The sequence below is a fragment of the Ovis aries genome, chromosome 3, assembly GCF_016772045.2.
Source record: "Ovis aries strain OAR_USU_Benz2616 breed Rambouillet chromosome 3, ARS-UI_Ramb_v3.0, whole genome shotgun sequence".
Classification (NCBI taxonomy): Eukaryota; Metazoa; Chordata; class Mammalia; order Artiodactyla; family Bovidae; genus Ovis; species Ovis aries.
The window spans coordinates 218,601,615-218,614,908 of record NC_056056.1 but is presented as its reverse complement, the minus strand read 5'-3'; the positions used below and the strand labels follow the sequence as shown (position 1 = coordinate 218,614,908).

At 44.1% G+C, this 13,294-nt stretch overlaps 1 protein-coding gene across 11 annotated transcripts in view; it reads right to left on the bottom strand.

Annotated features, from left to right (window-relative positions):
• The window catches only part of MEI1 (meiotic double-stranded break formation protein 1), a 55,545-nt gene that overhangs the window by 29,431 nt on the left and 12,820 nt on the right, over positions 1-13,294 (bottom strand). For all 11 annotated transcript variants that reach the window (XR_006059488.2, XR_003588943.3, XM_060413595.1 and 8 more), the window contains 9 exons: positions 12,531-12,645; positions 11,349-11,465; positions 10,254-10,353; positions 9,991-10,125; positions 5,580-5,694; positions 4,645-4,736; positions 3,709-3,850; positions 1,649-1,760; positions 803-863 (listed from right to left, as the gene is read on the bottom strand). Coding sequence is in view for 9 of the 11 variants with exons in the window: in XM_060413595.1 (XP_060269578.1) it covers positions 803-863; positions 1,649-1,760; positions 3,709-3,850; positions 4,645-4,736; positions 5,580-5,694; positions 9,991-10,125; positions 10,254-10,353; positions 11,349-11,465; positions 12,531-12,645 (989 nt within the window). In the remaining 2 variants the exon portion in view is untranslated. The remainder of the gene's footprint in view (positions 1-802; positions 864-1,648; positions 1,761-3,708; positions 3,851-4,644; positions 4,737-5,579; positions 5,695-9,990; positions 10,126-10,253; positions 10,354-11,348; positions 11,466-12,530; positions 12,646-13,294) is intronic.

Genomic DNA, 13,294 nt, shown 5'->3' with positions numbered 1-13,294 from the left:
CAGGTGTAACTTAGTCACTTGGCCCATGTAAGTATTCACGAAAAATTTCCTGAAAAAAGTAAGTGGAGCTACTAAGCTCCAAACTAATAAAACATATAAACAAAATGTGCTCCCGGGTCAGGAAGGGGCTAGCAAATACTAGAAAAAGGGGAAACTGTTGAACCCAAAATGAGTGATTCAGGAGAATTACAAACATCCAAAACTGTGAATCTAAACCCAGGTGGATCCCTGTATTCGCTCCTGAATGTCAGTTGTTCTGTCCAGAGATACGGAAGGAGGGCTAGATACTACACTGAGGTTACCCTGAGGACTGTAGGCAGTAACAAGTGGAATCTGCCAAGCAAATGCAGAAACAGGTAGCAAGTCAGAAATGGGAAGGCTGCTCCAGAAACCTAATGAGAGAGATTGAAGCAGCAACCTCTCTACTTTATATAAGAGAGCCTCTCCTCCGGAATTGCTGGGCTCTCCTCTGGAATTTATGACCTCTTGATGGACATGGCATCAGTTACCCTGTGAGGGCCTCAGCTTCCTGGTCTATAAAATGAGGGTTAGACAAATGACCTCTAAGAGCCCTTCCAGTTTTGATGCTAAAAGCTGCCCTTCTGAGTATCACATGGAATGAGAGTCTTATCAGAACCAGATAAGTAGAAGCAAAAGAAGCCCATCCAGCTTATACCATCAGGTGCTGAGCAATTCTGACACCGTGTCAATCCCTCCACGGTCCTATAACTAAACCACACCAGTCAGAAATTTCCACTTGTCCAGTCAAGAAGGACACTTGGCCCCTTGGGACAATACATACCTCAGGCCACTGCAGAACCTAGCCTTCAGTTCCAGGGCCAGTCGTATGAAGGATGAGGCAGCTTGCGAGAATTGGGAAAAAGAGAGTGGTTTAAGCCAGGCTTGTTACAGGGATTCTCAAGTCTGAGTGGTGCTATTTTTGGAGTCACACAGACCTGGGTTCAAATATGCTCCATCGCTAACTAGTAACGTGACCTTGAGACACTAACTTACCTTCTCTGAGATTCAGTTTCGATATCTATACCTCAAAGCCTGCTGTGAAACTAAGTAAGATATATGTATATAGAAGATCTAACAAATACTTAGCTCAGAGCAAGTGCTGAATAAAAGTTCACCTTCTTTTCTGATGAACATTCCGCATTAGCTGGGGACTCTGGCCCAGTCCCCTGCATTGCCTGACTCTCCTAGTCTTCCCCCTCCCACTTCACCCTGCTTAAAAGTGACCACTGTCCTGCCCATTCCGGGCCCCTGTAAGAGCAGGATTCTAGACAAGAGCTACCACTGCCCCAGCTCGTGTTGAGGATAATCTGTATTCTATCCTAGGGCTTCTGGTAGGGAATTAACTTCTCAGAGTCTCACAGCAACTTTCTGAGACAGCAGTTTAACCCATGGCTCTGATCTGGAACCTTCTTGACTCAGATAAGTATCAATTAATTTGAGAACTGCCTTTAAAGACTTCTGATTGCTGGATGATATATCCTTCCACGCAACACTAGGCAGAGTGTGGATGTTGATTCTGAACGAATGAGTAACCCTCCACCCACAGGTTGTACTCTCTCTGAGTACCCTGAGCAACTGCCTAAGGCGCCAGCCTCCCTTCCAACTTCCACACTTGCTTGCGGCCTACCGAGCTTCTTGGAGAATTTCTCCTTCATGTGAGGGACGATGACAAAAAGGCTGTGCAGAACCGAGAGGAAAACCTCCATCACGGCTGGGTGAGTGGCCTGCTCCCAGTACCTCTGCAAAGAACCAAGAGGGAGCGCATAGTCCACTAGGACTGAACCTCTGAAGAAGAAAGAGCATTAGCAAAAATTGAATCATCTAGCAGTAACAGACTAAATTCTTTCATCTGATGGACACAAAAAAGCTCAGAGACCTGAAGTCACAAGCCTACCTCCAAGGCTTACATCTGCCACTTAATAAACTGTGCAAGAGTCACTACTGCTCTGGGCATCTACCAAAGAGTAAACCAGGAATAACCACAAGTCCTACCTCCCAGAAACAAATCACATCTCACATGTAAAAAGCACTTTCTAAACTATGCATTATAGTGATATGAATGACACTCATGTTTCTAACATATAATAATATGGTTCACAAACTTCCTTCATGTTTATTTTTCATGTGATCTTTGAACGGAATCACGAGGCAGCCTGATGTGGTAGACAGAGTAGAGAAACTTGGGTTCTATTTCAAGCTTTGCACAAGGTCGCTGTGTGCCCTGGGTCAGTCACCCCCTCCCCTTTCACTGTTTCGGTTCCTCATGTATAAATAGCCAGGGCCTCAGGGATGTGGTTCTTACAGATACTTTTCATTTGGCCTTCAAACCAAGTTTTTTTTCAACTAGAAAAGTAAGACAAGTTCATCAGAGAAAATGTATAAAATACTGAAAAGTAGAAAGCAAGAATAACACAATAATTCTATGATCTAATTCTAGATCTAGCTCTAACACTTCTTAAATCTAGGAGGAAGGCAGAGAAGGGGAAGAAACCAAAGTGAATGGCCCAACTATTATTGTTAGTGTGTGCCAATCAGGGTTGTAACCCATGGCCCCTGGGAGTTACCTCCTAAAGACCCTGGCATGCTAGCTCAAAGGCTTCTGCAAGGAACAGAGGCTTTCCTGTCATAGCCAGAGGATGCTCCCCTGCTGCCATCTACTGTTTCCAGTGGGTGTTTTGGAGGTTTCCTTTCCCAACTAACAGACTGTTCATAGGATGTCCAAAACTCAAACAGGACAAGACTCACCCAGGGTCATCTGGGCAGTCAACACTATGGACCCTGCTCTTCCTACCATCTTTGTCTCAAGTCAGCTCAAAACCAGGTCTCTTGAGAGTAGCCATCTCTGATGTTACAGAACTCACATATGCGCTACTTATTAAAGCCTAAATCACACTGACTGTTGCTCTTTCCATGCCTAGTCACTTAGTCGTGTGCAACTCTTTTGTGACCACCCCCCCGCCCCGGACCACAGCCCACCAGGCTCCTCTGTCCATGGGATTTTTTAGGCAAGAACATCAGAGTGGGTTGCCATTTTTACTAGGCAGACAAAACACATGGGTTCAAACCTCAGCACTGTCATATACTTGCTTTACAGCCATAGAAAAATCATCTTTAAATTGGGGAAAATCATAGGACCTATTTCACAGGGTTAATGGGAGGGTTAAATTAAGTTCTGAATATAAGGCATTTATCACTTCATTAACACGCGCCAAAGAATTGATGCTTTTGATCTGTGGTGCTGGAGAAGACTCTTGAGAGTCCCTTGGACTGCAAGGAGATCCAACCAGTCAATCCTAAAGGAAATCAGTCATGAATATTCACAGGAAGTTCCAATACTTTGGTCACCTGATGCGAAGAACTGACTCATTGGAAAAGATCCTGATGCTGGGAAAGATTGAGGGCAGGAGGAGAAGAGTCGGACACAACTGAGCGACCGAACTGAAGCATTACCGATTTATTATTTTATTACTACTACTTTCTACTTTTTAAGAGGCATCTATTAAATCTAAAGTGTTTGCAACAAAACACTGTACTGTGATTTTAAAACCAAAGGAAAAGTAGCTGCAAGAACAACACTGCTAAGACCCTCAGAAGGTCTCGTTCAGTGTCGAGTCACTGTCCTGTGCCTCTCAGCCTGGCTTGCTTTCACATCTTTCTCCTCCTCAAGATCCTTACTGCCCAACCCACCATCACCATGGGGATACACAGGGAGTCACAGGCACTGAGGAGAAATTCTGAGAAGGCCTCCAAAGTGTCTTCTTTCTCAGCACTGGGAGCTGTGAATGGATTCTCCTGGGCTGAAGGCTCCCTCTGGAATTCCATAGCCAACCTGAGAAATAAATATGAGTATATTTACTACTGTCTAAGCAACAAGGTCAGATTCATCCTCTTAGAGGGATTTCTGAGTTCAGGGCTCAGGGAAAGCATCCCCACCAGCAGACCTGGAGAAAACTCCGGAGGCCTCAGTGAGAGAGAACCTGGTCTTGGGCCCTACCTTCAGCTTTGAGCTCCCTGCCCTCTCTCCCATAACACGTGACACTCCACCCGACTATGTGCGTTAATATTTCCCTCGACATACCATGCTGTCTGCTGCTTCACATCTCTTTGCCTATATGTGTGGTGCTCTCTCTGTTTGGAACGCCTTCCCCAGGTTCATGACAATGTAACGGATTGCACACATATACACAAAACTGTCTCTGTTTCCAAGAGACTGTGAGCTCCTTTTGGGCAAGAGCTGATCTGAGTTATCTACTTTCACTGTTAGCATCAGGGCTGGCACACAGTAGGTACAACAAATGTTTGTTGATGAGAACTGAATTAATCCAACAAGCAGTCAGTGAATACGTGGAGCGCTAGGTTACTTGGGATGAGGCACAAAGCTGAATGAGATACAACTTCATTGCACAGTAACAAAAACCTCACCAGAAGGGAACCTTTAGAGAACTCCTCCATACTCACTCCAAACTCACACACATCCCCATTCTCCACCCCAGCTAAAGTCCTCTCACTATGCAGCAAAGCATCAGAAATCAAGCGTTGCTTCTAGAACTTCACCCTTTGTCCACTCCTCTCTGTACCCACCCTCCATGCTACTACCTCATCAGACCATAAAGAGCTCCTCACCTGCAGGCATTTCTAAATCCCTCCAGAGTGTTCAAGAGGAACTTCCCTCTTCGAAGAATGGCCCTCTCCGAATTTCTATTGGAGGCGTGGCCCTGAGGTGAGAAGGAAAGAGGGAAACTACTGGTCAAGTACATACTCTGTATTCCAGTCTTTGCTTAGAGGACTACAGACTTCTTCCTCCCACGCTGGAGTCTGGCATTCCCACACACCTAACACTTCCCAGGGGGTCTTAGGGATATCCTCAAAAATTCAGACATCTAGTAGCTCCTTTAAAAACATGGTACAAAGGAGAACCTTAACCCCTTGTCTCCCTATGAAGCACAGGACTGGTTCTTGTTCTATTATACACAGAAAGCTGTCACAGGCTAGTCGACATTAGCCTAACTGGCTGTAACACCCATATTAGTTGCTCCAAAACACACAAATTCCCCCACCGTATCATGTGCAAAGAGCTTAGTTTCCAAAGTTAATCTAGAAGACATAAAGCACACGTATTAATAGTATTTCCTCTGATATTTTAAGCCTATGGACCACTAAAAGCCAACAATTATGACACACTGCACACTCGTCAGATTCTCTGATTCTAGTGAACCCAGCCTTAAATAATTTTGTGAGCATGTTTACCCTACCCACTTGGATGATATAAAAGACAAAGTATGCAGCAGGCCCTGGGATTTACTACCCAAACTCAGGTCTTTGCTAGCTTTGGACCTAAGAGAAAAACTGCTTAACCCCTGCGGCTTTGGTTTCCTAACGAGGATAACAATTATTAAGCCTCGCAGCTCTGCAGTTACAGTAAAAAAATAACATCTAGTTGTAAGTGTGTGCATGAGAAAAAGCTACAAAGTGGCATGTAAAGATAATGCAATGTACTAATTATCCTCTAAAAAACAGAGCAGCATGATCTCCAGAAACAGCAGCTGCTGTGCACTAACCAGGGGCCTCCAGTTCAGCGGCGTCTGGGACAGATCGGCACACCGGCTCAGCATGGCTTTGACCAAGGCCTGCAGCTCCTTGTACAGCACAGGTAGCGCACTCTGATGATCCTTCCTGCACACAGGAAGACAAAGGTAGGCCTATGGTGAGGTCAGGATACCCCAAGATAGCCCCAGATTCTCAGGCAATGAGGGGGCATGTGGTGGATCCGAACTTGGGTCCAGGAACTGATCTGACAAAAATCCCAGCTCCAGCACTTGTCTGCTGCGTGACTTTATGCACATTCCTCATCCTCTCCAGCCCTCAGCTTCCTCATCTAGTAAGTGAAAGGTAACAGTACTGTCCTTATAGAATTATGCTAAGGATCAAATTGGATAATGTATGCAAAGAACTCAGGAAGTGCTTACTAGATAGGAAGTCCTTATAGATGGCAGCTATGACTATGACTGGGCTTCCCAGGTGGCACTAGTGGTAAAGAGCCCACTTGCCAATACAGGAGATGTAAGAGATGTGGATTCGGTCCCTGGGTCGGGAAGATGCCCTGGAGGAGGACATGGCAACCCACTCCAGTACTCTTGTCCGGAGAGTCCCCACGGACAGAGGAGCCTGGCGGGCTACAGTCCGTAGGGTTGCACAGAGTCAGACATGACCAAAGCGACTCAGCACTCGTGCATGCACGCACATGACTATGGTTATTGTTATTAAGGATACAGAGGGTTTTCTCACTGAAAAGGATCTCCCAATTAAAGAAGTACTACCTAGAACAGAAGGTGTATCAAGAGATGCATATGGCCACTGTTCTCAAATAATTGATAAGCTTTCTTATTTTTTCAATTAATTTAATTGGAGGATAATCATTATGCAATATCGTGATGGTTTTCACCATACACCAACATGAATCAGCCACAGGTATACATGTGTCCCCTCATCCTGAACCTTCCTCCCACCCCCCTCCCCACCCTATTCCAAGCTCTCTTAGAGAAGAAAAATCAAATCTGATTTCTGCTACCTTGATGAGGAAAATCATGATCAGTAGGTAAATGTTATCAAGGACCCAGATTTTATTTAAGGAATGAATATAAGGAAGAACTTTCTAAGAGTCAAAACGCTATAGAGGCACACAACACTGTAAATTAACTATACGTCAATAAAATTTTTTTAGAGCTGAAAAAATCTCTATAGAGGTAGACAGGAGTATCTAGGAGAAAGCGAGCTCTCTTGGAGATTATAAACAGAGACTGGAAACTATGTTTGGAGAATCAATTAATATGAGAATGTGAAACAATGTGAAAAGCAACACTTACAGTCCATTTGAACTCTCATATTTCCATAGACTCAGAGGAGGCAAAAGTCATGATTAGTCTAAATGTGAGCTCCAAGAGGCCAGGGGCCAGTTCTGCCTTTTCACTTTACCTAACAGAACTAGATGCACTGTAAATTGATGCTAAATTAAAAAAAAAAAGTTAAAGAAATGAATGACTGACTACTTGACAGAGTATAGTTTGCCGTATTGATTTCCTAGAAATGCTATAAGTTACCATAAACTGTGTTACTTAAAACAACAGAAATTCATTCTCACATTCTGAGTGCTGAAGTCTGCAGTCAAGGTGTCAGCCCCTCCAAAGGCTCTAGGGAAGAACCCTGCCTTGCTTCTTAGCTTCCGGTGGTTGCTGGCAATCCTTACCATTCCCTGGCTTATAGACGCATGATCCCAATTTCTGCCTCGGTCTTCACATGGCCCTCTATGTGTGCCTGTGTCCAAACTCCCTTCTCGTTCTAAGGGAATCAGCCACTGGATTCAGGAGCCCACACTGTATGGCCTCATCTTAACTCAACTGTATCTACAAAGGCCCTATTTCCAAACAAGGGCATACATTTTAGAGGGATGCTAATTCAACCCAACGCAGTAACTAAACCTATGTTAACCCTCATCTCTGGGCTGTTTTTGAACTCTGAGAGCAATCGATTGGGCCTTCTAATTGCTCAGTTAACTGTATATAGTGAAGGCTTGATTTCCCCTTTTCCTTCTGGAAGCTCTTTCATTTTTCCCCCCTTTTTAGACTTTATCTTTTACAACAGTTTTAGATTTACAGAAACAAATACAGAAGATAGTGCAGTGTTCCCATACTCCCCCAGGCCTACTGCAGTTTCCCCTACTGTTAACACACTGCATTAGCGCGGCACATCTGTTACAATTAGTGAACAGTATTGAATGGAAGCTCTAACTTTCTATCCTACATTGACAGCCAAGCTCTGGCTCTGCCATCTTTACGTTCTTTCAACAGTTGTCACTCCTCATTCCCTCTTCTGGTTGGGCTTCCCAGAGACCTTCCGAATCACTGCACCTCAGAGGGACCACCTCACTAAACATTCAGGAAAATTAAAGTCAAAAATAAAAGCATCTAAGGATTAATAACCCCCACCCACATGTTTTGACCAATCCTAGTCCTTCCACAAATCTATTTCTCTCATCCCTTATGTATGTATATGTTAGTATACATAATAAAATTAACATTTATAATGTTAATAATATAAGGTTATTAATCCTTTGTAACCCCTTGGACTGTAGCCCACCAGGCTCCTCTGTCCATGGGGTTCTCCAGGCAAGAATACTGGAGTGGGTAGCCATTCTCCAGGGGATCTTCCCAACCCTGGGATCAAAACTGGGTCTCCTGCACTGCAGGCAGATTCTTTACCATCTGAGCCACCAGGGAAGCCCCTGTAGCACAGCTCAAACCCTGCCTCCTGCCTGAAAGGTGCTATCAGTGTCCCATAACACTGACCTCCTGGGAGACTTGCAGCTCTGCCTGGCAACTTCTGATTGACTCTTGCTCTTACTCTAGGCCTTTGTTACCCTGTTGGTTTACTCATCTCACTCTTGTTAGGATTCATGCCCCAGTTTTAGAGATTCAAATCCAGGAAAGGACAAAAGGGGAAAAGAGACAAACTGAAGCCATTATAATATAAATGCTATTCTTTTAGTTTTTAGAAGCAATTTTATGCAAGTGACAAAGACTTAATTATGGTTACAGATGAGACTATAAATGTTAACAACCTTTACAATATAAATTAAAAGTACAATACAAAATTAAAGGTACAGCTGATATTGAGAAGTAGGAGGTAAGGAGAAAGCTAAGGAAGAGCTGGGGTGCTAATATACCTAGCTAACCAAGTAGGGTGTCAAGAGATACTGCTTCAAGTTGAGGGAACAAGAAATACAAGTTTTAAGCATATTTAAAAGCTTGAAAACAAAATATTAACTAGCAAAAACGTCAAGGAAATGTAGAGAAGGCAAAACAGCTAAGTCTTGGTCTTTCCTACTGGCACGTCAATGAAATGAAATGTTCTAAATGGACAAAGAAATTGGCTCATATTGTTTAGAGTTAGGGAAATAAGTCACCGCAACTAAAACCAAAATGAGTTAAAATTAGTTTCCTTTAGTAAGTAGGGACAGAGGACTTTTTCTTTTCATTATAAACCTTGTGCATGTTTTATTTTTTATTGCTTAAATATATTACTTTGTCAGATTTTTAAAAGGGAGAATATAGAAACAAAGTAAAATTTTCTATATAAATAAATATTGGTTTCCTTCATTAGTTTTTCCAAGATCAAGCATCTTACTAAGGAATGATTCCCCATTTTGACCCTAGGATCATTTAGTCTCACCATCCATTTTAACATCATTCACATACTGACTATCTATTAGGAGTGAGGCATATAGCAGTTAAAAAAAAACGACATGATCTCTTAATTCTTGGAGATTATGTTATATTGTGGAGAAGACACAAAACAGATGAATAAACAAGAACTTTCAAGTAGGTGCTGCAATAGCCAAATGGGTCAGTTAGGAAAGGACACTCTGAATGAGACCTCAATGATGGAAAGAGGCCAGTCATGCAAAGATTTAAGGGGAACAGCATTTTAGGCAGAAGGAAAAATTAGAAGAAAGGAAGTGGAAGCAAAGTCCAGACTAAAAAAAAAGACTGAGTTTTAAAAAGTTATATCCACAAAATAAATACAGAATAAAATCCTATTTTAAAAGACATGCAAAGAATTGGAAGGAACTCTTCCAAATTAAAATACTAAAGTAGAAGTAAAATATTCAATAGTAGAGTTGAAAAATAAAGTCAAGAAAATCTCCTGGAAACTAGCACATAATGACAAAAAGATGAAAAACTGTCAGACAAAGAAAAGAAACAAAACAAAAAAATCAGATGACCAATCCAGGATGCCCAACATCCAAATGGCAGTTTCATAAAGGCAGAACAGAGTAAGCAGAATAATGGAAAGAAATAATTCAATGAAATTTCCCTGACCTAAAGGACAAGTATCCTCTGGAAGCTACTCTGGCCTTGACAGGCCTCTGGGAACACGCAGAGGTGGAAAGTTCAGTCTGTCTGAGTCTCTCACCTCAGAAAGGCAGAAATGGCCTTCAGTGCCTCAGCAGCCACCTCCAGCACAGGGCTGCTCACTGCCTCTCGGAGGGCACGGCCAGCATCTCTGCACATGGCTGAGCTTGTGAACAGCTTGATCTCTTCTGGCTGCCTGAGAAATTGTAAATGAAGAATAAGCGTGTGGACTCCCATCACTGACCCCACCAGGAATAAATACTTCCAGTTCTTTGCTTCTCCAGTCTGGCCCCTGCAGGCTTGATGCTCCGCCACTTAGCTCACCGAGTCAGGATCTCAGCAAAGAGCAGCAGGCCCTGCTTGTGCAGCTCGGTGTTGTTCATCCTTAGGCTTTCCTGTAGGCTCCTCACCACCGACTCAATCCCTACCTCAAAATAACACAGCAGAGGCCAGGGATCAGTGCCCAGGAGTCTCCTTCCTGCCTTCCCAGGAGAGAGGAGAGGCTCTGGACAGCACACAGTTGCTGGCAGCCCTCCTGGAGCAGTCCTGACAAGTTGAGCTGATGGGGCAGGGCTGTGAGATCTTTGAGGGCAGGCCCTTGTCTGATTCACCTCTGTCTTCCCAAACCCAGCACAACCCACAGCACAGGCCCTGGCATTCAAGGTATTTTGTCAATGCCTATTGGCTGGGCTACTATACCTTCTCTACTACATACACTCCTATTTCTCCTCAAAGAATCAGCTCAGACCTCCACTCTCCAGGAAGCCTTCTCTGGTCCACTCAGGCAGAGCTACGGGCCTCCCCAGGCCTCCTCCACCTCTTGTCCAGCCCCTTGAGTATAACCCTAACCACCTTGTTTATATCTCCCTCCCCTTCCAGAGGACAGGGACCACGTTATATGTATCTCTAAATCTCTAGCTCCCAGCCTGATGACTGGCATAGCATAGGAACACAGAATATGAATAACTGAATGTGCCCAGTCTAAAAATCTAGATGTGATATAAAAAGTCACAGACAAGGAAGGTATTACCATGAAAGAAAAAGGGATAGTTTCAAAAAACTTTGAAAGGTTAAATCAAAGTTGGGGGACTAATTAGATGGGGAGATTTCTGGGGCACAGGAAAAGATTGCTCCAAGGCTGATAAGGTTGTTCTTGAGGTACAACAGGAATTCATCTCGTGGCTGATAGGAGTGTCCTTTTCTCGCTAAACATATACTTCCGCCAATTAACGGAGAGCAGAACTGTTTGGATATCACTGCTGGCCTGTGGAATCTGGTGACAAGTTGGGGCTGATGGAAATGACCAGACCAGCACATTCCTCCAAAGTATAGGCCAGCCCGCCCATCACTGCTGCTGCCACCTAACTTCAAGGTGCTGTCCACCCGAGCCAGAGCTAGTGCAGGACCCATAGTACCAACCATACACCGTGTGGCACTTGGAAAAGAAGAGTGGCTCTTCTGCCAGGAGTATCAAACAGTTGTAGCAGGACCAGACGAGCACTTCACTGGAAGAGGAGAGATGCTCAAAGAGGAACTCTGGCCAGGGAGAGAGGGAGGAAGCAATGTGAAAACTGTGTGATAATGCTCCCTTAACTAATATTATGGTTTAGATTTATTAAGCATCTCATACTTGTCACTTCATCTGTTCATATACCCTCGCCCTAAGACATGATCATTAATTCACAGATAAACCTGGAAAATGCCCTCTGGCTTATTGTCTAACTTCTTCTTTTTACAGATGGGGAAACTGAGGTCGAGAGAGAGACAGCTGGTGGTAGAAAAGGGACTAGAACCTAGGTCAAAGGGACTAGAACCTAGGTCCCCTAATTCTCAGGATGGGCAGCAACATGATGCAGAGAAAAGAGGTTTTAGAACCAGAAAGCCTTGATTTTGTATCCCTTCTCTGCCAATGCTGAGCCTTGTCAATTTAAACCAGCTGTTTCCCTTCTCTGACTTCCCTGGTGGCTCAGACGGTAAAGCATCTGCCTGCAATGCAGGAGACAGACCTGGGTTTGATCCCTGGGTCGGGAAGATCCCCTGGAGAAGGAAATGGCAACCCACTCCAGTATTCTTGCCTGGAGAATCCCACGGACGGAGGAGCCTGGTAGGCTACAGTCCATGGGGTCACAAAGAGTCGGACACGACTAGGCGACTTCACTCTCACTCTTTCCCTTCTCTAGTTCAATTTCCTTATTCATAAAACAGCAAAGATGAGGACCTAAATGTGGCAACATTTACAATGCACCTCAGGGCATATTTCCTGGCTCATCACAAACTTTCAAGACACATTAATTCCTTTTTTCCTACAGGTCTTTCTACTACCCCACACTAGATGTTTATTTCTAGATGGTTTATTCCTAGACTGGTCTAAAAGTCAGTAACAAATTGTTCAAAGTCAGTTAGAAATCTGTCAAAAGAGGATTCAGATTTCCTGAGGTGTATTTTCTAGACTCTGTCATATATAATGAATATGACACCAGCCAGTCCCTTCAGTATGCATAACAAGGAATCCCAACAGAACTGCTGCTGCCGCTGCTACATAAAAATCTGCAGTCAGAATTCTGGGGTTCTCAGAGGAGAAAGTTAGAAGGGGATTCCCACCTGGGATGTCAGCGTGGATGAAGGCCAGGGCATGCTTCGCTGGTGAGTGGACTAATACTGCAGTTATACATTGGGCACTGGCCACCTGCAGAGTCTCATCTCTGGAGAGAAGAAGCTGGAGAAACAGGCAGCGAAATGTGCCAGTCACAACACAGACAGGACCAGAGGGAGGCACCTGGGCGCCTCAGAGCAAGAGCCTGATTGTCTCTGAATCCCTCCCACACTACTGGCACCAGGTGTAATCATGATACTTAAGGAGAGCAGCTGTGGATTATGGAAAAGAGTCTCTATGAAAAGCAGTAGGCCTGAAATAGAACAAAAGGACACAGTGGCAATCCAAGAACACCAAACCTGTCCCCAAGAATGCTCTGACCTTCACTGACAAAAGTATTTTCACAGCCCTCGTCCAGTTTTGATGTCTGCAACAGGCCTGGGATGTGACAAGGCAAGGTTCTACTATTAGCCTCACTTAACAGAGTGTGCAGAAAAGAGTTAATACTGCAGACCTGAGACTGTAGCCTTAGAAAGTCCTGTCTGCAAGGTTGGTCACTCACCGAGTCTGGGAAGCTGAATTTCAGGAGGGTTCCCAATTCCCCCAGAACTGATAAGAGTGGCTCATTGTGACTAAACCATTTGTTCAAGCAATACAGTTTATGCTGCACACCTGCTTTCTTTCTGGGAATCTAGGATTTTGGTATGTGCTAGGCAGAGGATACCTATATAATCAGATAGCTCCCAATTAAAACCTTGGGCACTGAGACTCT